General features: G+C 47.1%; 1 protein-coding gene across 2 annotated transcripts in view; it reads right to left on the bottom strand.

The window, feature by feature from the left end:
- The window catches only part of ITPK4 (inositol 1,3,4-trisphosphate 5/6-kinase 4), a 135,236-nt gene extending 109,454 nt beyond the window's left edge, over positions 1–25,782 (bottom strand). Inside the window, exons 1-3 of one of the 2 annotated variants that reach the window (XM_087393511.1) lie at positions 25,562–25,782; positions 25,330–25,374; positions 18,187–18,388 (exon numbers count right to left, since the gene is read on the bottom strand). In XM_087393511.1, the coding sequence (XP_087249637.1) occupies positions 18,187–18,388; positions 25,330–25,374; positions 25,562–25,693 (379 nt within the window). In that variant the 5' untranslated portion in view covers positions 25,694–25,782. The remainder of the gene's footprint in view (positions 1–18,186; positions 18,389–25,329; positions 25,375–25,561) is intronic. The other variant, XM_087393512.1, reaches the window with a different exon arrangement.
- Positions 25,783–26,029: the final 247 nt, after the last annotated feature.

Raw genomic sequence — 26,029 nt, 5'->3', positions numbered from 1 at the left:
AGTCTTCATTGGCTCTTCAATCTAATAGATTTTCTTGATTTCTCTCACATGTTTGGGTAAAGTTCAATTTGTATTCCTACATAATGAATGCCCTTTGGGATTGAGACAGATCTAAGTTAGTCCTCCCACCCTTTGTACTTTATTTTTCAGATGTAATACATTAAGAAAATAGGGATAAAACTCATCTTCATCCCTACTGCGTACACACACGAGTGTGCCCATACATGCATGCACACGCATAGATTTACATATCAAGGGCCACCCTAACTAGGAAAAAGAAAAAGTCTCCCACTTTGAGCTATCAAAGCCCATAGGCTAAGGTTTGGTACGATTTCAATTAGCAATGGAGGAACAAATACTCATATATTAGAATATCTTTAGAGGCACCTAAGAGTTCTCATATCTAGTGGGCCTAGTGGACATGACAAAGCTTCTCTCTTTATGTATTGGTGCATTTATGATCATGATTATGGACTTTCCTTTTTTTGTAGTCATCATTGGTGATGATGCTCGCTCAGCGGCACCCAGCCCTCAAATCATTGTATCTAGCTTCTTTTAGTCTCATAGACCCTTGGTCTTCCAAAGACTTTTAATAATCTCTCTCTCTCTCTCTCTCTCTCTCTCTCTCTCTCTCTCTCATTTGTAGTGTGCCCTGTTTTGGATGTAGTCAGATCTGCTTTGTAGGTCTTGGTGAAGCAACTAATGCGCTCCCCCCCCCTCTAGCTTCTTTTAGTCTCATAGACCCTTGGTCTTCCAAAGACTTTTAATAATCTCTCTCTCTCTCTCTCTCTCTCTCTCTCTCTCTCATTTGTAGTGTGCCCTGTTTTGGATGTAGTCAGATCTGCTTTGTAGGTCTTGGTGAAGCAACTAATGCGCTCCCCCCCCCCCCTTTTCCCTCTTCCCTTTTCGTCCTCTCTTTAAGGACAGTCTCATAGATCCTGAAGGGTCTCACCACCTACCCTCCCTTCTCCGCCTCCGCTTACTACTCCGCCATCCGCTTGCTGCTCCGCCCTGCTCCGCTCTCTGCCCGCACTGCTCCCTGCTCCCTGCTCGCTGCCCCTCTGCGTGCACCTCAGTCGCCCCCCTCTGCTCACCACTCCACCTCCAACCTCCTTGGCGGCTCCTCCACCCACTGCGCACCCTCCTGCATCCCCTCCCCTTCGCCTTGCTGCACCTTCCACCCGCAGCCCTCCTATCCGCCTCCAACTCCCTCCTCTCCCTCTTGCTCACTCCAGCCTACGGCTTCAGCCCACAGCACCCCCCCCCCCCCCTGCAGCTCTACTCTAACCTGCTCCCTCCGCCTCGACCTGCAGCCCCGTCTGTCGAGCTCCCCCGCTCTCTCATAGCCTCTTGCTTCCCCTTCTTTTTCAGCCCCGGATTAGGTGTGCCTCTCACCAGGGGGGGGGGGGGGGGGGGCTCATGCTCTCGCTCCTGCACTAACACCTGCACCGAACACAGGATCAGCAAAAAAGAATGGGGAAAGGTGGCAAAGATACGGATAAAGCTGCCAAGAAAGACGACGTCAAAACCAAGAAACAAACACAATTGAAACTCCAGGATGTGAACACATGCTACAACCGAAGTGGACTCGGAGCTGACAGCAAAGCAAAGGCAGGGTCCACCTCAGCCTCAGCCTCAGCTTCAGTTTCAGCTTGCGTCTCAGCTACATCCTCAGCCTCAGCCTCAGCCTCAGCCTCAGCTTCAGCGCCAACCTCTGCTTCAGCGTCAGCCTCCGTTTCAGTTTCAGCTCCACTTCCATCCGCAGCCTCTACGCTCATAGCTACAGCTACTACTGGCACTGATATACCCATAACCATTCCATCCTACCCTGGGATAGAGGGGTTGTCACTGACATCATCTCTTCCATGTCTCCCTTCGTCCACCACTACAGCTTTCTCACCGATCAAGACACCTACTTTGGAGGGGTCATACACTGTTCTACACTACGCCTTGACCTTTCTCTCCCCTCTACCTCTCAATCAGCCCACGTTCCCACACCCTGCTGGGATCTCCTCATCCATGCCAGTGTCATCTCCATACCGCACTCATCTCACCCAATCATCACCCAGCCTCCAATCTCATCCTCACACTTTCATGCCACAGTCTTTTCAGTTCCTGCTAGGACACGGACGAGCTGACCCATCAGAGGCTTGGGAGAACCTATTGATAGAGGTACATAGTATCCGGGAGAGACAGATGGAGTTGTCACACTTCGAACAGGAGCAGAGATGCTTCACCCAAGGGCAGGCGTGCCTCATACAAGAGCGGCTCAGGCTATCCGAGACCAGGCTGACCTTATTCAAGGACTTGGGCAGGAGATCTCACACCTCCGATGTCACTGCTATATGCACAGTCCAAGGGAGCACCCCAGTTGTGGAGGCACAGATTGCGAGCATGCAATCTACCATCGAGGAGACGTCTAGATGGGTCGACGAAGCCAAACGGGAACTTGCGAGGGTAACCGTTTCGGCTACCCTCGCACATAGGGAGGCGGGGTCTATGAGACTCAGATATCCGAGACCCTATCCAGAACCATTTGGAACTGTAATGATACCTTATGGTTAGAACCAGGGAACTTCTTGGAATCCTATACAGGTCACGACATAGTCTTTTATACAGAGACACATCAGAGTCCACAGCGTCCACTACCAGTAGTTAGCGGGTATACATGGGAGTCAGCCTACGAAGATGAGACGAGGAATACAGGAGGGGTTCGAGGGTCAAGAGGAGTCATAGTCCTTTACAGATCCACACTTTTGGGGGCCATCTCAGTAGAGCAGAGAGATGCACATTCCAGGTTTCTTTGGATTCGGGCTCTACACATGGACAGTCGGGGTCTGTTTATTGCAGTGTGCTACTTCCCCCTTGAGACCTCCCGTTTTGCTAGAGATATCCGAGGCGAGCATGAGACATCTCCATTTGCTGCTCTATATCAATCCATTGTTGACTTCTCTAGCTGTGGAGAAGTCCTCCTAGCTGGGGACTTCAACGCGAGGACAGGCGCTCATCAGGCACCACTCCTTGACTTCAGGGATGATTCCACTCCACTGCCAGACATTGACCTTGAGAAGGCAGGTATGCTACGGGTTTCGGCCGACAGACAAGGACCGTTCACATCCTATGGGCAGGCCCTATAAGACCTCGGCAGGATGCATGATCTCATTATTTATAATGGTCTTGACAGATGGCCAGCCTCAAGTGGTTTCACGTGCTTTCCACATGGGCGAGGCTCAAGTGTTGTTGACTACATCATGGGATCTCCTGCCTTCACATCTCGCATCACTGACTTTACCATAGCGCCTCTCCCTCCGGGGGCTGATCATACCTATCTTTTCTTTAGCATTTCAACTCCCCATCGCACAGCACTTCTCACCCCGCTGAATTCTTACTCCACCTACCATGATACACGCTTTGATCGCGATCACGCACCTACTTACTGCGGGTTTCATCCCACCAGCTGAGGATTGAGGCAGGGAGCAGTGGGTATACCCAGAGAGCAGCAGGTCTGCACGCTATGTACGCTGGGGGCGATTGAGATAGAGGAGCATTTTCTTTGTGTTTGCCCAGCCTACTACAAGATTCGGGGACGCTACCACTGTCTCTACCTAGAGGGGAGTGGCTTCGGTCCTTTGTCACAACTAATCCATTTCCATGACCAAGTCTGTATTGGGCTTTATCTGATGGAGATGCGGTGACACAGGGAGACGCTTCTATGACAAATCAGAGAGCAGCAGGGGATGGTCAGACCACTACAGGACATAGAGGGTGACTGAGCACAGTGACACATCACAGACTTCTATACATTTGAGTTAGCCCCCGAACACAGTCGAGTGGAGGAGGAGGAGCTAGTCGACATGAGAGCAGTCTGGATGAGCAGCAGACACAGTACCACTGAGAGAGGGACGTAGAGGCCACATGTGCGACAGAGAGCCCCCAGGACACACTCTATTGAGGTCCGACCTATCATAGCTTTCCTCCGGAGAGACCGACAAAGACGAGGGGTCACCCTACACATAGCCCAGAGAGTCCAGAGAGCGAGGAGACCGCGTCCCCCACCGCAACGTTGATAGGACAAAATATGTATCAAGTTTTTGAGCACTGTAAATAGCTATGGGTAGGCACATAGTTGTACACATCTAGAGTACGTGTGGGCTTTTGGCATTTGTGGATTTTTCTTTCACAAGTATGATGGACTTATGTATAGTTTTTTGAGATAATAAAGTATGTTTTGCACGGACTTCATGGGAAATGATGAAATGCAATGTGGTTGTACCAGACTTCCAGAGCAAGGGTGTCTAGTGTGTGATCAAGCGAAATGTTTTTGGGGTCATGTAAAGTCAAGTCATGATAGGTTTTTTTATATTTTCCTGAGTCAATGTGCACTTGCATGTTACAAGAATTTGATATCTTATGGTGTTCATGTCAAAGGGCTTTTCATGTGTGTGTACGGGGTTGCATGCAAGCTTTAATGTGCATGCTAATGTGTGTGGGAATTGTGTGACTAAAGGACCAAAATGTGCATTTAATGTGATTTGGGGGAAATGTCTTGAGAGTGGTAAAATGTCACTAATGAGGTGGCAAATTAGGCTGAGGTGGCTGGACTGATTGGGAAGGCATCCTGCACATGCAAGGTGGCTACATGATGGATGAAGGGGAGCTTCTAGGCTGTGAGCTGGAGCTACGTGGAGATGGCGGCTGGGAGCAGATTCAGTTTTACGCTGGAAGAATCTGCGTAGGTAGGGGGTCTGAGAAATAAAGGTGGAACGATCAGAGAGGTTGGAGAGGCTCGCAGTTGTTGATGGGAGGTCGTGCGTGAGCAGGAAGCTGAAACCTGTGCATGAAGACATTGTGTGTGTTGACAAAGAGAGCTTTGTGAGCTAGGGAAGTTGTGGTGGTGACTATGTATGTGACACGTCTGGGATTTCGACTGGAGGATCTTGGAGTAGATGGGCTCCAGGTGCTTCATGTTGATGAACTTTATGGCACAATTGGCTCTGGCTGGAGTCTTGTAGCAAACTCTATGGTAGTTGCTTGAGGTGCTTCTGCTGGCTGGAGGTTCAGAGCAACGCAGAGGCCTGTGAGCGACAGAGAGTATGCACCATACGCTTCTTGGTTTCATGGGGAAGGCGTCGCTACTACACAGGCTGAAGGACCTTGAAGAGGCGCGAGCTCCATGAGCTCTATGAGCATGAGAGAAGTCGTGAAGGTGGAGATGAGCAACGAGCTGTAGCAAACTAGCGTGGAGAGCACTGGCTATTGCTCTTATTGGGAGCTGCTGGATTTGAGGAGGATGACTATGCGGGCAGTTTGCTTTGGAAGGAGCTATATGGCTATGGCATCATTTCTGCTGGCTGGAGGTCCTTGGACGGAGGTTGTGTGTGAGTAAGAGGGTGCTGCAATGTGCGCACGGGTTGGCTAGTTGTGGTGTGAGCACTCAGTTGCTTCAAAGCTGGAAATAGTGAGGCCTTTGGCCACAGGCGGGTGCCGGGTGTTGCTGCAGAGACCTCAACTGATAGAATCTCCAAAGATGGCGGGCTGCATCATTGCTAGTGCTCGATGATGATCTTGGGAAAGATATGATAAGGTTAGCTTGTGGGTTGATATCTTGAAGATCACGAAGATAGCCTTCATGTGGACTGTGGGTTCATAGTATTCTGAGGCTAACTGTTTTCTGAGTTTTGGGGGGAAGTTCAATTCTAAGTTCAGTCTGTTTCGGGCTGTGTAGTCTTTTGTCTCTCTTTGAGTCTGTGTGATCCATGTTCAGTCAGTTTTTTTTGTGGGGGTTTGTCTCGGTGCCTATTACAAAGACACATACTCTGGAATCTGGTTCATAAGCTCATCATGTACGAGCCCACATTGCAGCTGATCCCTATGAAGTCTCAGCTATCTGACGTGGTGAAGTACATAATTCCTGGTTGTCTTTCTTTTTTTTTCTTATCAGCGTGAGATAGCTCGACAAACGCAAATACGAAACATCTTCGCAGCCCACCACAGCGCCATCACTGTACCAAGCTTTGGTTTCGTCCCAGCACCTGGATAGATTGATTGATTGATATGCACTTGTAGTTGACTTTTTTTTCTATGATTATGATTCTGTTAGCATAGATTGATACTCAGCAAGGGTCCTAGCGTATCCTTTGCTTCAGCCCACTGAGGCTTGTATGAGTTGGCTTTTCCATGTACTTTGTCCCATAGGCCCGTGAGGCCTCCCATGGACGCTAATATATCTTTCTTTCTTTCTCTCTCTCTCTATCTCTCAAATCACGAAAGGGAAAGCTGATATGCTTGCATGGAAAGATGTACTAAAGAAAGACACAACACCAAAGAAAAGGGAGCTCATTTCAGAAACAATTGAGGAAGAGAAACAATGGGACAGCAAGAGTTTGAATGTGCTGGTCAGAGGCCTAACAGTAGGTGATAGCCCCATGTCAAATGCCAAAATCCTCTTTGACAAGATGGGAGTAAACCTCACTTGTAAATCAGCCTGGAGAGTGGGTAAAACAGAAGAACTAACAAGGCCTTTGGTTGTAAAGCTGCGAACAGCCACAGATAGATCCACCCTTAGGAGTGCACGAGCAAGATCTTTCCAGATGAATATCTCACACTCCTACAGCAGGAACACAAAAGGGAAGGGATGATGCGGGTGATGGCTGCAAGACAAGAGGGGAAATGGGCAGTTTACAGAGATGGTAGGGCTATCATTCGAGAGAGGGTAGAAAAAGAAGTACGAGATGCAGCAGGAGAAGGGGACAGCACATGACGGTGTCTGAACAATGGGGTGAGTATGCAAAACAAATTGAGGATGGCAGTATGGAATTGTAATGGCACCCTATGGTCCGACCCAAGGGGGGTTCTTGGAGACATACCATAATAGAGATGTGATCTTCTACACCGAGACACATGAGAGCCCAGAGAGAGGGCTACCCACAGTGATAGGATACACATGGGAGTCTGCCCACAGGAAGGAACGGAGGAGGGATAGTGGGGTACGAGGATCCAAAGGTATGGCTGTTCTTTTCAGATCACATTTGAGGCCACTCCTTTCTATGATTCGAAAGGAGGAGCATGCACGACACATGTGGATTTGGATCCAATTACCAGACACACAGCTGACTTTCATTGCAGTATGTTACTTTCCCCCAAACACATCATCCTATGCACAAGAAGTCACCACTGACGGGCACAGCCCATATGAAACTATTCATGATGATATCACGGAGTTCTCCAGACACGGGGACACTCTCCTCCTTGGTGACTTCAATGCACGTACTGGGAACAGACAGGTGGGCCTATTAGATTTCCATGAGGATTCCCTCATAGTACCGGAGATGGATGCAGCAGAGCTGGGGATCGTGAGGCAGTTGGCAGATGCAAATGCACCAGTGATAGCGTATGGGAGACATTTACTCGAGCTGGGGGCTATACATGACTTGATCATATATAGCGGTCTTCGAAGATGGCCATCATCTGGCGGACTCACTTGTTTCCCACATGAAGGGGGGAGCAATATGGTAGACTACCTCCTCGGTCCACTCGCACTAGCCCATGATTTTATTGTGCCGCCCCCTCCACTCATATCTCACTTTCTGTATATCAATCGCCACGCCAGCCATGAGGAGGGCCCCCCCACCACTGCTAGTGGTGCTAGCAAGCACATTGCCTCATTTAGGATGTACGTATGGCAGTGAGACTGACACTACTTCATCTAATGGGGAGGAGGGAATCTGCAAATTATACACACTCATATGCATACAATAAGAATTGGGAATTCTTCGTGGTGTGTAGGTAAAATCCTTCTTTCATGATACATGCCTTTAGTATCAGATGCCTATGATTGGTATTTTTATAGTGGTGCTAGCAAGCACATTGCCTCAAATCAAAGTATTTTATAGGATGGAAAGCCACATGTGCAAACTGTTAGAAATGACCCAACAGAGGGTATGCACAGCGGAAGACTGAGAGTAATGCCCATGAGCTCACACAGTGTGGTGTGGGGTGTGGAATCACAAACTTCTTAACTTACGTGCATAAAATAGATGTGTAGACTCATCAATAGACAATGAACCAGCCAGATAGAGAAACCACCAAAATAATATATTTCTGTTCAAAGCTATGGACACAATACAAAAGAGATAGATCCAGAGTCCCACCAATGGTGTGGTCCTCTGATCTTACCACAAGGTACTTCTCCTATCTGCTGGCTATCTCTAGACTCGAGCCCACGTGCTCCACCTTGAGCGTAAGTAGACTTTCCGTCCAAAAATCTTCTCCACCTTGCTGTCTGGAAACCAGCCTAGGTGGGCTGTCACTCAAGCTCAATCTGCAGCTCCTTCAGGGTCACCTTCACCTCCTATGGATAGGCCCAAGGCTAGCCTGCTTGCTGCTCCTGTCTGCTGTCAGAGGGCTGCTCCAGATGATCAGTTATGAGGACACAAAGGCCCTCATATAGGGCACAAGGCCCTCCAGAACCAACCGACCAGAGAGCCCTAATTGGGCCGACTGGCTGGTCTGTAGCAGCCCTAACCAACCAACCAGATGGTTGGCTGGTTGGCTGCCCATCCAGCCCTATTAAGGGCCCTTTGCCAGCCCTTTGTTCCATGCAGGGCCCAGCCCCTTTGGACTGCTTACCCCGCCACCTGCCAGCCCTGTTTGCAGGCCATAGACCAATACCTGCTGCAACAGTGCGACTCCATGTTGCTACTGATCCGCCTCCGCTCAGCCCTTGTCCGGACCCTGGCGCACCCTGCACACCTTCCGTACACTGCCCTGCAGCAGCCCGTACTGATCCGTACAGTGGCTGTCCCCTTTCTCTGGGCATACCTTGCCCTAGGTCTCCCTCCCCCATGCTCTCCTCATTTGGGAGCTTACAGATGAGGAGGTGACCTTTCCAACAAACAACTTCTCACATCTAGTGAAAGTAGTTGCAAAGGTGTTTCTCACCAGAATTAAATTGGGACAGTTACACCCTTTGATGCTTTATGGTGCTTAGAATTAAGAAGAACCTCTTGTCAATTTTTTGTGTTCAGATCCATTTTGACCGTGCTCTTGACCCGGTGTACATGAGCCACCTAGCTTCTGAGCTTCCAGTACTACTTGGTGATGCGATGGACCTCGCACATGCATCAGACACTCTTATATCGGTGATACAAGATGTTGCCGCAAGATCCTCTCCCACGACACGATCTGCACATGTTCAAGATGGGAAGATGCCCCAAAATCCATGGTTTGATCATGAGTGCAGAGAGATGAGAGCCCACCTTACACGTGAGATAGGACTGGGACATTTGACCCCACAAGAGGCATGCTGGATCTCATGCTGAATGACACGGCGTAAGAAGTGGGCTTTCCTCATGCACAGGATGGATGAGGTGATCAGTTCCTTTCGCGGAGGAGATCCTACCACGGGATGGGGACTCCTATCAAAAGGAAAGTCACCCGTTCTCATCACAGATCTCGCAGTTTGGCACACATATGCTTGCTCTTTCCCTGTCCGTCACTCACCCTCCCCCGTCCATCGCTCAGCCTCCCACGTTCCCTATTCGTCGCTCAACTCTCGTAGCTCTGCCCTGCTCCGCTCCCCGCTCAGCCTCGCTAGCCCCTCCGCTCCCCGCTCCCTCATTCACCCTCCCTCCCCGCTCAACCTTGCTCCTCGCTCAGCCCTGCTCCCCGCTCCCTCGTTCCTTGCTTTCCGCTAGCCTCGCTAGCCCCTCCGCTCCCTCGCTCCCCGCTCACCCTCGCTCCCCACTCAGCCCTGCTCCCCGCTCCCTCGCTCCCTACTCTCCGCTAGCCTCGCTAGCCCCTCCGCTCCCCGCTCAGCCTCTCCCTCTCCCACTCCCTCGCTACCCGCTCCCCGCTAGCCTCTCCTCCACTCAGCCTCTCCCTCTCCCGCTCCCCGCTAGCCCCTCGCTCAACCTTTCCTCCGCTTAGCCACCCCTCACCTAGCTAGCCTACCTAGCCACCCACTCCCTCCTTTTCCACTCATACCCCGTCCCCTTCTCTGCTCCTCTCGCTCCCGCTTCAGCCCTTCGCCAACTTCACCACCTTTTTTTTTTTTTTAATTCTTTGGAACTTCCCCAAAAAAAAAAAAAAAACTTCTCGCCATCTTAGCAAAAAAAAAAAAAAAACTCCTCGCCATCTTAGCCTCTCCTTCTCCACCTCAAGCTTCCAACCCGCCTCTCCACAGCCTCGCACTGGACGTGCCTCCCATTATGGGAGGGGAACCAGTGCTCCCGCTCCCGGCTGGATACTAAGACCTGCACCTACACCCCAAGAGAAATGGGGGACAAAGCCCAAAAAGACGACAATAACAACAAAAAAAAGCAAACGACACAACTGAAATTGGAGGATGTGAACACACGTTACAACCGAAGTGGACTCGGGGTAGACAGCAAGGCAAAGGTAGGACCCGCCTCAGCTTCTTCAGCCTCTATCTCTACCACAAATTCAACTCTCGCTACAGTTTCAGTTTCGTTTTCAACTCCAACCTCAGCCCCCTCTATCTCTATCTCTACTTCGACTTCAGTCCTTGCTTCAGGCTCAGCTCTAGTTCCAGTCTCATCTCTCTCTACATCTACGATCAGTGACATACTCATGCCCATGGCGCCGCTTGTTGTTCCCTTCCCCTCCTCTCCTGTTACAGCTCTCGCACAGCTTATGACCCCTACTTCGGAGGTCTCATACACTGTTCCGCATTACGCTTCACTCTCCCCTCTCCCTCTCAATCAGCCCACGCTCCCACACCCCATTGGGACTGCCTCATCCATTCCACTGTCATCTCCGTTGCTCACTCAGTCATCGTCCAGTTTCCGGACTCAGTCCCACACTTTCATGCCACAATCACCACAGTTTCAGCATGGACATGGGTGGGCTGATACACCAGAGGCCCGTGAGACCTTGCTCATGGAGACACATAGTTTTCATGAGCGTGAGATGGAGATGGATCACTTCGCACGGGAGCAGGTCCGGTTCAACCAGGAATAGAGCCGCATCATACAGGAGCAAGCGGGTCTTATTCAGAAACTCAGACAGGATATCATGCAGCTCCGACAGGAGGTCACAGCCATACACACTGTCCCAGGGAGTACCCCGGTGGTCAAGGCACACATTGCGAGCATGCAATCTGCTATTGAGGAGACTTCCAGATGGGTTGACGTGGCCAAACCGGAACCCGCCTCATCAGACCACAAAGACAAGGGCAGGAGGCCTTTTCTCACCCATCTTAGAGTGTGATCACAGAGTTCTTCCAACCAAAGCATGTTGCCCATTTGACAAAGGACAGATGCACAGATCACGCTCGTGTATGGTTTATGAGCAGGGGAATTCTAGCCTCCATTCTAGTGTTCAAAAGTTTGTTTCTCAGTGGTTCTAACTAAAAGAAGTGCCTGAAAGTGATGCATTTGTGGTTGTGATTAATGTGGGTGTCAAGTTAGTTACGGTTTACTGCCCTTTAGCTTGCTAGAGGCCGGTTTCAACCTACTAAACTCTCCGTGAAACTCAACTTCTACAGAGATCATTGCTTACGGATCTTAGAGGAGGGGTTCATTGTACCGCAAGGTTACACCTAGATTCATCTCCCCCAAGCACTAAGGATATCGATGGGTCAATTTCATGTATCTTCACATAGGCTACGGGTTGAAACGGGACCAGCAGAGGATCACTATGCTTTCAGATGCCCAGTATACTATGAGATCCGTGGAAGGTACCACTATCTTTTCAGCACCGTTTTTGACCCACGAGTGTACCTAACATATCTACATCAGAGGCAGGTGGCTGTTTTCCTTCTGGAGGTCCAAAGATACAAAGATCAGCTCATGGGAGCACAAAGGAGAGCACATGAGGGACCGGTTGAGCCCACTCAGAGGCACGATTATGAATTTTTTTCCCCAGTGACCCAAGCAAGGGACAGCAGGGGATTAGACATAGGAGAGAGCTAGCGGACATGACTTGCCAAATCCGATCCCGAGTGGACACTCACATGAGGGCCACAGACATATCCTCCCTCTTTGGCGCGGGGAGACAAACCACTCGAGTGATGATAGCACTTGTCAAACAGCATGCCACATCACAATGTCTACAAAGGAGGAAGGATGGACCCAGACAACCCGAGCGACAGCAACGTTCTATCACTGATTTTCTCTCAACACCAGCCCTCGCCAGATCTGGAGCCAATTTCAGATAAGCTCCTCTTGTCTCTTCTCAAATGTCTAGTGGTATTGGTCCCACAGATAGCACACATAGGTCCACCCACTTAGGGACAGTTGACCGATTGATAGACGACCAAGGGATTCTCCTTGGCGTTTGCTCGCCCTTAGTGGATTTCCCTTGCAGCGATAGCGTGATGTGCTACTTTTTTTCTGGTCTCACAGGCATTGGCCTTGGGTAGGGGTGTCCATTTTAAGGGCCCCAGCCTTAGGTTTCATTGTATCTAGTTTATTTTCAGTCTCATACACCCTTTGGTCTTTCGTACACATTAATTAACTTTCTTTCTCTCTCTTGGTATGATACCACTTGAAGGGGAAGCATTATGCAAATACATGGCCTATCTCAATAAAATTGAGAAAATGTATGCTAGTACAATACCATGTAAAGTGTTGGAAGCTACCCAAAACATGGCACAAGGAGAGAATGAAACGGGTGGAATTCTGGGGCATAACACCTGCTGATTTACAAAAACATGCATGTGAAATCAGGGATTTAGCGACACAGAATGTTACAGAAATTATGGCATGATCCGAGGGCAAAAATGCAATTTTACGAGCAAGAAATTGATCAGATGGCAGCTATGGAATGCAGAAATACCTTGGAGAAGACATATCAATGTTCAAAAGGCATCTAATCTGCAAAATAAGAACCAGCTCACATGATCTAGCGGTAGAGAGGGGCAGGTGGGCAAGACCCAGGGTCCCAAGAGAGGAATGATTTTGTAAAATCTATCCTACAGGAGAAATAGAAAATGAGCAACATGTACTTCTAAGATGAGCAACATGTACTGCTAAGATGCCGAGCTTATGCACACATCAGAGAAAAGAACTGAGAACCTGAGAAATCTGTTAGAGCAGCCAAAAGCTAGGAAGCTACATAAAAGAAATATTAGAACATCGCAACAAAGTACTCAGACTAGCTCAACAAGTACTCACTACATAGCAAACTTTGTTAGGTTTCACTTGATGTAAAAGACCATTATTTAATTGATAGTGGTTGTCAGTCCCATAGATCCTAAAGGGTCTCACGCGGACTTTAATACGATCATATCATATCATATCGTATCGTATTGTATTGTATCAGCACTTGCTATAGGAAAAGTAACAATCCCATTGTGTGTCTCACTTCCCTTGCTCTCCAACATGAGCCCATTGCAGCATTCCTCTCTTCTTACGAGGCATGAACTCGCATCCTTGTGCTACAGGTATCCTCTAGGCCTGTGTCTCCCCTCACTGTGCACTTAGATGCAAGGTGCACATGGCAGCCAGTGCTCCCGCCGCTCTGTCTAGTCGCTCATGATCCTAGGTCGCTATCTCTCTCCGTTCTGGTCCCTTTCTCGATTCACTCTGGCTGATCACTCGTCACATCCGTCGCTCAGCCTCCCGTCACGTAGCCCATCGCTTAGACACCACGTCACATAGCATCCCATCACCTCCGTCACCCAACCTCCAGCCCTCCGTCTGCTCATCGTCACGTTCCGGTCTCGTCACGTTCTGCTTCCCCCCGTCGTTCCGTTCTGCTCTTGGTCACTCTGTCCCATTCTCTGCTCCCCCGTCTCATTCCATTTCTGCTCCCAGTCCCATCCCGCTCACCGTCCTGTCACATCCCATTCTGCTCCCGTTCCGTCCCAATCTGACATGAGGAGAAAGAGACAGAAAGATCAATGCCATTAGGGCCAAGGGGCAAAACATTTCAGATGCCAATACAAAAGGATGCATGAATCACTACAAAAGAAGGGATCCACATACGCTGATTGGGAAATGCAAGGCAAAAAATATGAAGCAGAAAATGAGCTCCGGATGAGCAAATGGCACACTCAAATGCAAACATCCATGAAAACTATGATAGGAAATATGCAAACTGAAATAGACCTGAATGCCTCAAAAATACATGAATTACAAGAACACCTCCAAAAGCTTCAAGAGGAAAATGAGTCACTGAAATCAAGGCATACAATGGAAGAAGGGGAGATTCAATCATCTATCCATGATGACCTGAATTCACTCCGGGAACAAATCAAGAAATTAGAGAAGCAAAAGGAGAACCATGCAGGATCATCGGGGGAGAATGATAAACTCATCATTGAGCTGAAATCTGAAAATGCATAACTAAGGAAGGAAATGAAGGCACTGCAGGCCAGTGTTAGTGGAAAACACGCTGAAATTACACAGCAAATCACAAAGGGGAAGGCTGACATGCTAGCATGGAAGGATGTGGTCAAAAAGGGTACAACAGCCCCCAAGAGGGAGCTAATTTCTGAAACCCTAGAGGAGGAAAAGAGACGGCATAGCAAAGCATTGAATGTACTAGTGTGAGGGTTAGATGTAGGAGACACTCCAATGGGAGATGCAAAATATTTATTTGAGAAAATGGAGATAAATCTCACATGCGATTCAGCCTGGCACATTGGGAAAGAAGACATGCCCAAGAGACCTATGGTTATCAAAATGAGGACAGCCACAAACAGATCCAATCTCCTAGAGGTGAGGGCACGATTGAAGGGGACTAGAATCTTTCTAGGTGATGACCTAACACTACTACAGCAAGAACACAGAGCAAGAACACAGAAGAGAGGGCATGGTCAAGGTTATGGCTGCGAGACAAGAAGGAAAGTGGGCTGTGTACCGAGATGGAAAAAACATTATTCGGGACAGAAATGACAGCAAAGAGGGGACAAGTGGAGAAGTGAGCAATGCTAGCCGTGACAAGAAGGGCAAGGAGATAGTGAAAGACAATAAATGATGGTGTCTAACTGATGGAGGAAGAGACTTAGAACAACTACGCATGGCTGTATGGAAATGCAATGGCACGCTTTGGTCCGATCCAAGGGGGTTCCTAGAGACATATGCTGACCGAGATGTTATTTTTTACGCAGAGACATATGAGAGCCCAGAGAGAGGGCTGCTCGATGTGGTGGGCTACACATGGGAGTCGACCCATAGGAAAGAAACCCGGAGAAGGAGCAAACAAGGAAATGCAGCAAACTGATACAGTGTACCTAGACACTGATTACAATCCCAAAGAGGATTTCAGCTATCAAGTCGACTAAGCAGAATAAGATCCTTGGTATATCAACAACGGTGCATCATCTCACATGACAAATCATCAGGAATGGTTCACAGAGATGAAACCATTAGAAGGTCAGAAAAATTTCATCTACACAACCAAAACACCGAATCTGGTGTTATCCCTATGAACAATTTCACTGGTACAAAAGGATTGGTGAAAGATGTACTCTATGTTCTGAAGCTCAACAAGAACCTCTTGTCAGTAAGTAAAATGACAGAACACAACTACCGAGTCATCTTCGACGGAGATGAATGCACTATCAGAGACAAATCCAAAAGATGTCAGCTAGTAGCAAAAGGTATCAAGGAAGGACGCTTGTATAGAATGCTATTCAGAACACATCTGAGACCATGCATATCCGTTGTACAGAGAGAAGAGCATGCACGATACATGTGGATATGATTACAGCCACCAGGGGCCCGTGCACTTTACATAGCAATATGTTACTTCCCCCCAGAGGGTTCCCCTTATGCAGCTGAGGTCACAACAGACAGACATAACCCATTTGAGACGATCCATGACGACACCATTGAATTCTCTAGAATTGGGGACATTCTCCTTCTAGGGGACTTCAATGCACGTACAGGGGATCTACAGGTGGGGCTACTAGATTTCACACATGAGAGGGACCCTCGCATGATTCTAGAGCTAGATGCCACCAAAATGGGAATACTGAGACATTCCGCAGATGCCCCGAATGTGACCGAATACGGGAGACAGTGACTTGATCTAGGCGCGATACATGATTTGATCATATATAACGGTCTCCAACGATGGCCATCATCAGGAAGACTCACATGCTTTCCACACGGAGGGGGGACAAGTACAGTAGACTATCTCTTCGACTCACTATCCTTCACATCGAGGATATCTGACTTTATGGTGCCTCCACCACCACTTGGAGCCGATCACACATATTTGGCATTCCATATATCAGCCATTATACCTCACATAGATTGGCGCCCCCAGAGACAGCCATGCACCCACGTTCATTTTGATCGAGCCCTCGATCCGATCTACACCAGTCTTTTGGCTAGAGAGCTCTCTGACTTACTCGGAGATGGCAGAGACTTGGATTTGACTCAGGCCTCAGACACACTTGTTACCGTCATACGAGATGCTGCCAGTAGATCCTTCCCCACAACCACCCAGACAGGCACGGGGAAGATGCCATAGAACTCATGGTTTGATGATGAGTGCAGGGCGGCCAGAGCACACCTCACACGGGAACATGCATTAGGTCACATGCCTACACATGAGGCACATAGGATCTTCCGACGACTGACACGCCGTAAGAGATGAGCTTTCCTTTCACACAGAATGGAGGATATCAGCTCATTTCGAGGGGGTGACCCCACTACTGGATGGGGGTTCCTGATAGAGAGGAAGCTGCCTATCCCTATCACGGACCCATCTACGTGGCCCACTTATGCATGCTCCCTATATGATGTCCCCGATCAGGCTCAGCCCGATATGTCATCTATGCCGAGGCCCACGCATTGTTATCTATTCACTACACGGAATATACAGGATGCACTTATGTCATGTCCAAGACTTATGCATTGGTACTTGACACAGAGGTCAGCTAGCTCGCAGAGATGCAAGGACTTAAAGCAGAGGGGCAGGTAGGATTCCGACGGGATCATGGATCATGTGCTCACACTCTGGAGCATCATAGAGGAGGCCATATCACGGAAGCAAAAGGTATATTGATGCTTTGTGGACTTTTGCAAAGCCTTTGACACGGTCCCACGCGCTCGCCTCATCAGGGGCCGTAGGAGCTGGGGTATGACCAAGAGATCATATGGGCTGTTATGGCACTCTATGAGAGAGTCTCAAGCTGAGTTCGGACAGGTGCCGAATGGACAGAGGAGGTCATCTACCTCCTCTGGAGAGTAGTCCAAGTACCTCTCTATCTCCCATTTTTGGAACCTTTTTTTTAAATCTAGTGCCCATCCAGATGCCAAAATCTTACCCTTATTCGTCTTTTGGGACTTTTAACTTTCTACCCATGCCCTCTTTGGCAGCCTTTCATTATTCATGTGCTTGACCTTTGTGATGTATCTGAGTACTCTCTTCAAGGCATGCAACTCTATGGGTATGCATCCTGTCTCTAGGAGTAGGAGAGAGTAGGGTGTGGTAGCCTTGATGCCAAGGTGTCTTCTAATGAAAGATTTCTGCATTTTTTCTACATCATTCCATTTTGATGATGGTATACTCCCCCCCCACACCTCTACCCCATAGAGCACTGTTTGTACCACATATGCCCCAAAAATCATGTTTCGTACTTGCCACCTTCTTGTGTTGGTATTGCTGCAGTCATTTTCAAATTGATAATACTTTCCCCACCCTGCATCAATTCTCCGTTGCACACAGCTGCTCCATTTGTTATTGGCCGGAATTTCAATGCCTAAGTATTTGAATGAGTGCACTATATCAACAAGTTGACCCATATATGAGATTGAAGGGGGATCACTTGGCTGTATAGTCTTGACTATCATGAAATTAGTTTTGGAAACATTCACAGCCAGCCCACTTTCCGAACAGAACATGCTGAGGATATCCATCATTTGTTGCATCTTACCCTCACTATTAGTGAAAACAACCACATCATCCGCATAAAGAAGCAAGTGAATCTCAAAATCTGCTAGGTAGAGGCTGGACAACCCTCTTTTACCTGCTTCTGTGTGCATCAGTTCCTGGAGTCTATCAATGCATAAACCAAACAAGGTGGGTGAGAGTGGGCATCCTTGTTTGACCCCCATATTGCTATAAAATTCTTGTGACATCCCATCCTTACATTTTAATTGACATTTTACTTTCTCATATATATATATATATAGAGAGAGAGAGAGATGATTGCTATCTACTGGTGCTTTCTGTATTAGCATAAGACTTCTATGAAGAACATGATACCTGACACAATGCAAAGATACCAGCCTTGATTCAAAAGTTCATCTTTCAAAGGCCCCAGAAAAGAGGCAGTTAAGAATACGCAAGACTCAGCAGAGACACACCAAGCTGAGGTGAAATCCTTCAAAGTGTTGCCAGGACAATCATTGTCAGAATTCTTTATGTGAGGTACATGCCCTGACGCCACGGACTTCAACAGGTTCTCCTGAATCATATTTAAACCAATCCATCATAGTGATAAAGTTGAAGTATGTAACTGTATACTAATCAGCTGCAACAAGTACAAACACAATTGATAACTTAAATTGCTAATTCATCTCACAAACAGATACAAAGCAGTGAAAATTTTCATATCTATATCTGCTAAAGAACAAAAAGCTATTAGGAAAGGATACACAAATTGATTGGAGAACATCCAAATAGCACATAAAGCACCTCAACAGAGACGCCAGTTTATTTGAAAATGTAACAGATGGATGGCATTGCAAAAAGCACCTATGATAGAGGTACTAGGATCTGGCGAGGCAAGGGCTGGTAGAGTGTCTGCAGTCCTCATTGAGGTGCAAGGAGAGGTCAACTCCATGTCAAGGTGGGTGCTCTTGTGGAAGTCCATGTTCGAGCGATACAATGTCTTCCTCCTACTTAGAAGTAAATTTCCCTTACAGCCTAGAAACTCCATGAGGAGATATTTCCAAAGGCATTTCAGAAACTTGGAAACGTCCTTTTGTGTATTATAAACATATTTGTCCATGGCCCTATATACACTAATGTACGTAAAAGAAGCAGCATTGATTCATATGTATTGGATCCACTCACAAATAGGTACTAGAGGATTGGTTTTTATGAACCTGTACCGTAACAATGATTCACCTCACAAGTGGTATATTGCAAATGTACAAGGCGTTAACCTCTTTGGAGATGAAATGAAAAAGTAATGTTAATACTTCATAGTAGATGTGTTCTGCCTACTTGGGCTGCCAGGTGGATTTGGATATTTCAGGAGATCAGCAGATAGCCCCTGTACTATACTGGAGCTCAGCCAAGCTATCCCTCGCAAACAGAGCAATCATGGTGAACCAGGGTCTTTTGGCCATAGCCTGGTGCATCACACAATGCTGGTGCTTCCACAGAGGTTGTATGGGACAGGTCAGGAGGTTGGTCCCGAACTTTCTGTGAGGGCAGGTATTATTGATTTGGAGATGCAGAGCAGAGCCAAACTGGGCAAGCTCAAACTCACTCCAGACACAAGCCTTGGAAGCTCTTGCTTCAGCAGGGGCTTCTGAGGAACAATTCTCACACAGAGGGTCAGTGGCAGCAGTCTCATTGATGAATCTTCCCAAAGGGGCCCCTAACAGCAAAGGTCTCGCAGTTGATGCACAGCTTGATGAGGATGTGGCGACCCTAGCCTCATCTAGACTAGGCCGCAATGCAAAGAGGAGTTTGAGAGCCAGCCCTTGATATGAAACCCAAAGGTCTGTGATCAGGAGGGGAACATATTGGGCATATTGGGTCACCACACATACATCAGTTGAGCATAGTGGGATAGGGACCTCCCCGCTCTCCGTGAGCTTGGTGCTACCTCCCTGAACAAAGGGAGGAGCAGATTTAGGAAGTGGCACATTAGATGGGGGCTCGAGGCAAGCTCGAGATGATTGGCATAACCATTATGCCATCTTGACAAGAGAGGGCTCAAGGCGGCCCCAAATCCAAATGCCCCCCTTGATGGCTCGGCCAGTTTTCTAGGACAGGGGTGTCACTCAAAGTTCTCTTCAAGGCTGAGTACATTGATTCTTACTCGGTTTTCTGCAACATAGCCCAGAGAGGACTGATGTTGCTTGAGTCAAATCTGATAGACTTTGATCCTCGAGATGATGATACCCTGACATCTTTGGAGTGGTAGAGGATTAGAGTGGTTGGGAGACAAGGGTGTAGTTGGGCCATTGACCCCCGACCCTGCAAAGATGAGTTCTTTCAATGGCACTTGTGGCTCTAAGAAAGCCGTCCACTTCGAGAAGTTTGGTGGGACCCCGAGGAGTGGTCTTACCAATCTAGGGTGGGAAGATCAAACATGATAGCGGAAGTGTAGTTTCTTTCATTGGCAAACAACTACAATAGCAAGCCCCAACCTAAAGCCCATCTAGGAACAACCATTGGGTGGAGCAACAGATCCCCGCTAATATCATTACCACTTTTTGGTCTCGACTTTGGACCAGCTTCTGCCTAAGGAAGATCAATTTTTTCTAGTTGTTGGCCCATGGAGGCCCACCTATTGGCCAATGGCTATAGGCTCATGGCTAGTCCATATGCAGAGAAATGGCACTTGTCATTGTTGTTGTGCAGATGATCTCGAGCCGATAGCACAACGGGCTGTACAGTACAGCAAGTGAGGATGAATCTTTTTCATATATTAGTTGTGTGATGAATTTTGTGAAAATTTATCGCCGCTAAGTATGGACAGCACGTCGGGAGCTCGCTCGTCGAGGCATCGTCTAGATCTTCTGCGGGGTTCAGATTTCATCCCACTGATGAAGAATTGGTTCACTACCTCAAAAACAAGGTCTCCTCGCGCCCGTCTGCCCGTGGCAATCATTGCTAAGATCAACATGTACAAAGTCGACACCTAGGACCTTCCAGGTTCTTACTCTACAAAGTCTGTCTTCTTAAGCTATGTGCAAACGGAATAAAGAACGATTGCCGTTGGCCCGTTCTATTTTTTAAAACATCCTTTCCTGCTTATTGATGGTGCCCAGAGTTCTCACCAGAGGAGGTGTCTAGGAACAATTTCCAGCATTACAGCTTGGCACATCTGGGTAGCCTGCTGCTATAGCTTTGGTATGGGGGGCAGCAAACTCGACCTACGGCCACCCTTGTTAGTATTTGGCATGGCATTATCTCGAGAAGCAAGGTACAAAGGATTCTCGGAAGATTACCAAAAGGCATGATGATTTATGCAAGGCTTGGCCTACAAGTATCTTTTATACTCACCAATCGAGGTATCTGTTGGTTGTATAGCAATTCCCCTTGGCCGGTGATGCCCGTGCTTCTGGGGTACTCTAGACAGTGATCTCAGACCTTGAGAGCTGGGCTAAGGATAGACAGCAACTTTTTTCATTTCAGCGCCGCTATTGACAGATGATTCTTTCTACAAGTGAAAAAATGCATGCGTAATGCCTCAACGGAGCTCATACTGATTGATCGAATAAAGAACAAGCCTTGCTTGCAAAAAAAATGGGATCACTGAAGCTTTCAAACACCAAGAAGGGCTCATCAATCACTAATTTACACTGCAATTATTGTGATTAAGCAAGGACATGATGCTAAATCTACCGGTGTTCCACCCAAGAAGTCTACACCAACATTTAACAACAATGCTAAGATGGGAATGCCAAATATGGGGAACCTACAGGCGCACGTATGATGACACGACAACAACCAACAAGAAAGGAATAGACAAGCTCTAGCTCCCTTTTATGAAATGCCCATTCGAAGGAAAATCCCCAAAGGCAATATGGAGCAAGGCTCAAAGGGAATTTTCGCCAGCAATTCTACTTCCACTAATGCTCCAAATCGTATATTTCAACCAAAGTGAACTAAGATAAATGAAGCAAAGGTCAAGCAAGCAAAAAAGGAAAGACCTTTGTTTTTTGAGCATATGCGGCCTGGCCATTGAGCTCATGATAGCCCTAATAAGTGAAAAGAGCGAAGTCTTCACGTCATCAATTTGTAGAGGCTAAAGGTAACGAAAAGAATATTTCTGTTGAAATTCATCATTTAAAAGAACCTTCTTGTCATGATTGTGGGTTCGATGCATCTATTTTTGGACCCCATGATCCCACATACATAGGGACACTGTTAATGTTTTATTTGACCAATGGTCAACTCACAACTTTGCGAATTCTTGCCTTATACAAAAATTCATAGGTGCCAACCAAGTTTTCTTTTTTCTTTTTTTAAGAAAAGAACTTCTATTAAGTAGAAAGAAACTCCCAGAGCAAAGCTCAAGGGAAAAGTGCATCATGCAAGCATGAGAAAACATAACCCAAATAGGGCAAAATCAAACTCCCATAAGAGAGCTAAAGAAAATCCTAAGGGTGAGGCTCGAAGTGCCACCTCAATTCTGTGGGGGACTTTGAGAAGAACGGTGAGCTGCTCCACTCCTTGAAGAAAACAGTCCCGGTAGAGGCTGCCGTGAAGACCCCTCCATACTCCCCCAAATGACTATCAAGATGTGTACCATATCTGTCCAAATATTGACCAACGTGTGTGCAAGGTGGACCTGCGAACCATCTAAAGCCTCTGAGCATCTTCCTCCTTCTCCTCCTCCTCCCTCCTCTCTCTTCTTTCCCCCATGCTCTTACACCTTCTTCCTCTCCCACTCCTATGCTCCCCCTAAACCCTTAGTTCCTCAACCCTTAACCTCCATGATCTACGAGAGAGACGAGTTCTCCACCATGTACTCTACCCTGAACCTTGAAACCTCTTCTAAACTCTGGAACCTCCTTCTAAACCTTGGACCTCCTTCTAACCCTGGAACCTCCTTCCAAACTTTGGAACCTCTCTCTAAACCTTGGAATCTCCTTCTAACCCTTAAAACCTCCTTCTAACCCTTAAACTCCTCCTAAACCCTACAACCCCCAATGAAGGTGAAAGCCTTCATTACCTCAACCATGATGATACACGTTCCTTTTACACATGCATGCACTATGTTTGCTTACCACACTTAAGCCTACATCTCTCATCGGCATATGACTCGAGGTCCTAAGCTACACGTATGCTACAAACGACAACCCCGATATATCTGTAGGTGACAAAAAGCCTCGGAACCCTGCATACTGAAGATACCCTGCTCTTCCTATGGAAGCCGTGGAAAAGAGCCAACACAGTCACAGGCATCTCACTGAGTCCCAAACATCCTGCAGGGCTGAGGTAATGTGATCCCCAATCATATCCCAAAAGGTCAGGAAAAAAGAGGATGTAAGTCCATCTACACCTGGGCACTTCCCCTTGTGAAGGGTAAGAAGTGCAGACTTAAACTCTATGTTGGTGAAAGGTGCATCAAGAGAGAGCTCTTAGTGCGGACTCAACTAAGAAAATCTCTTAGAACCATTTCTGGCTCTATTCCCTTACAGTTCAATGGCTTGCACTTCCCATCTATATTTTATTCTTGAGCTACTTCTTTTCAAGGACTACAAGGACAACTATGCCAGCCTTTCATCTAGCATTCGGATGAAAGCTCTACCTCCTCAATGCATTATTATGATTGATCAAAGGAGCTGCTTGGTCCTTACATGAACATATCCAAATGCTACAAAGAAGATATCCGACTGCTCCTTGATTTGGGGATGGGATTCTTTCAAATTCTTCATTGCACGGATGGCTCACTATTCTCAAATCGATGGTTTAACTTGATGGAGGGGGATCCCTAACCCATTGTATGCGGGTCATGTTGTACCATTGTGCACTTTGTATCTCATCTTGTTCTTGAAAATAGTAATTTCCAACAAAATCAATCACATAGATAATTGTGTCTTTGGGAAATTGGCGAGGCATGTCCTTAATTGCTTGTCTTGCCAACATGCTGTAAAATTATGAAGCACATCTTTTGGGATTGAGGTTACTATGTGGTCAAATAAACTCCTCAATGGAGTGGTCTTGTATGAAAATAGCCATCTCTTCGTGTCTAATTCTTCAACTTGGGACATTTCCAATTTCCTCCATTATATTTCCACAGGCTCCACAGACATCCAATATTGTCAAGATTTCCATAGGGAGGGGATATGAATCACACTTTTTGGCACTTAAGACATCCAGAGATATGCTCAGCAAGGTGAGGTCCTCCTTGTCATGGACTCCATCCCATGATGAGGAATACACAAGTAGAGACAATGGACCTTCAATCTTGCCTACACACACACACTTTTTTTTCCAACGGAATCCATATTTGTTTATATAACAAGAAGCAGTTCCCAAAGAGGAAACATGCCATTACAAACATCATAACATTTCAATATAAGACAAGTAGACAGAGCAATCTATTTGACGAGCAATAAGACAATCATAAAAAGATTGCCCAAGTGACATCCACAAATAGTGCCACTTTCGAAAAGTGGAATCTCCAAAGACTCTATGATTTATGTCCTTCCGTAAAGTCCAAAGGCCCCAATATCGAACCCAAGTAAAGAAAAGATGAAACTCAAGCCTTGGTGGATAAATGCAAAATATCCAAAAGAGCTTGCCAAAGGAACTAGTAGGGAATCTGGCTTGGAGACATTGCCGTAAATTGTGATAGATACAAAAAGTCACTAGTGATTGGGCAATGATTCCCTAGGAGCTGGACCAATATGTCTATATGCTAGGAGTTGACCAAATGAAATAACCTATAATATCATTTGCGCCACCACTTGGCACAACGATTCATAGACCAAATCTGATTTCCTCGATCTGAAATCCAAGATGGAGGCATCAAAACCCTATACAAACTGACCGTTGTTATATTAGCCAAATGTAAGGACGAGTGCATGAATCCTGGCGATGCAGATCCCGATAAGAAAGCTCCAATTTTGGTACTGGTAAGAGAATTGAAGTATCTGAGAAAGAGAATGACAAAACTTTCTATAATGCAGCCCCAAACCATACAGTCTAACTGCCAATGGAAAAGAGATCAATGTACCATCCGGATGTACAATATCACCAACCACCTGTAGCCCTTTGGATGAAATGAAATAAGAGCGCATGGAAGGGGGGGAGGGGGTGCGCACACACACTCTCTATAGTAGGGGAGTTGAGATGCAGCTTAGAGGATACACATGCCTGATCCACAGTTGCACGGTAGGAATAATACTTAATCGACATGTACACTACTCATAATATGATTGTATTAACTGTCTATGGAGATAGCACGGACAAAGGGAACACGCGCTACCCACATAAGGTTGCCATAGTGTAGCTGCCTTTGCGTTGGAGCAGTAATTGCTAGGTATTACAAACACACATTCACCTTAGGCAGAAAAATCAGCTACGGCACCAAAACGCATGCACAACTTAAAATATGAACTTGCATTTTTTACATTTTCTATGATCTCTCATGGTAACTCCAAAGTTATGAGCAAAGGACCTCGTGAAGACTAGAACAAAGGACGCACTTACTTTTTCTGGGCTAAAGCGGTCATTCGGGTCGTTAAATAAGATTCCCTGCGAGAAACAAAATCCTGGCGTCAGCGCAATTTCGATCTCTTCCTATATCTTGACGCCTTTAGATTTCACATTGTATGCAGTGTCAAAAGAACAGCGAAAAACCAAGATCTAAGAAATTCCAGGGAAGGGAGAGCGTCCATTTATGTGAGCAGTGGTCCCTCAAGTTTTATGGAATTTTGTGTACCATGTTGAGGTTGGAGTAGGATAGACGATACAAAAGGGTCTGAACATGGGGCTCAAAACCAAGTACGCCATCGGTCTTGGTGAAGAGCAAAGCTGAGTCCAGCACTACACCTTGTACTCCTGGACGTTCCATGTTGAGTTAGCATACAATTCCAATGGCAAATGGCAATGTGTAACGTTGATGTAGTGGAAGAGTGCATGGCCTTTTCACAACGTGCCACCTTTTCTCTATTCCCCACTAAAAGAAATACTCTTAATACATGATATTCTTCTCCGTAGATAACCCGTCAAAGCAGCAGCAAACCAGTGCTGACCTGCCACATCAGCGCGATGCACGCCCTCCAAGACTAATAAGTAGACCAGAGCAATCGCGCTAGACTAGTATGTCTGCAACGCACGACGAGCAACTTTCAAGACACGGTGGCTCAAGGCAATGCCGAGGACGACCATTTTTTGAGCGAAACCTTCC

Source organism: Dipteris shenzhenensis, chromosome 22 (assembly GCF_047967505.1).
Source record: "Dipteris shenzhenensis isolate YYH24624 ecotype China chromosome 22, Dip_SZ_1.0, whole genome shotgun sequence".
In the NCBI taxonomy this organism is placed as follows: domain Eukaryota; kingdom Viridiplantae; phylum Streptophyta; class Polypodiopsida; order Gleicheniales; family Dipteridaceae; genus Dipteris; species Dipteris shenzhenensis.
Note: the sequence above shows the minus strand (reverse complement) of the source record. Positions and strands in the feature narration are given on the sequence as shown.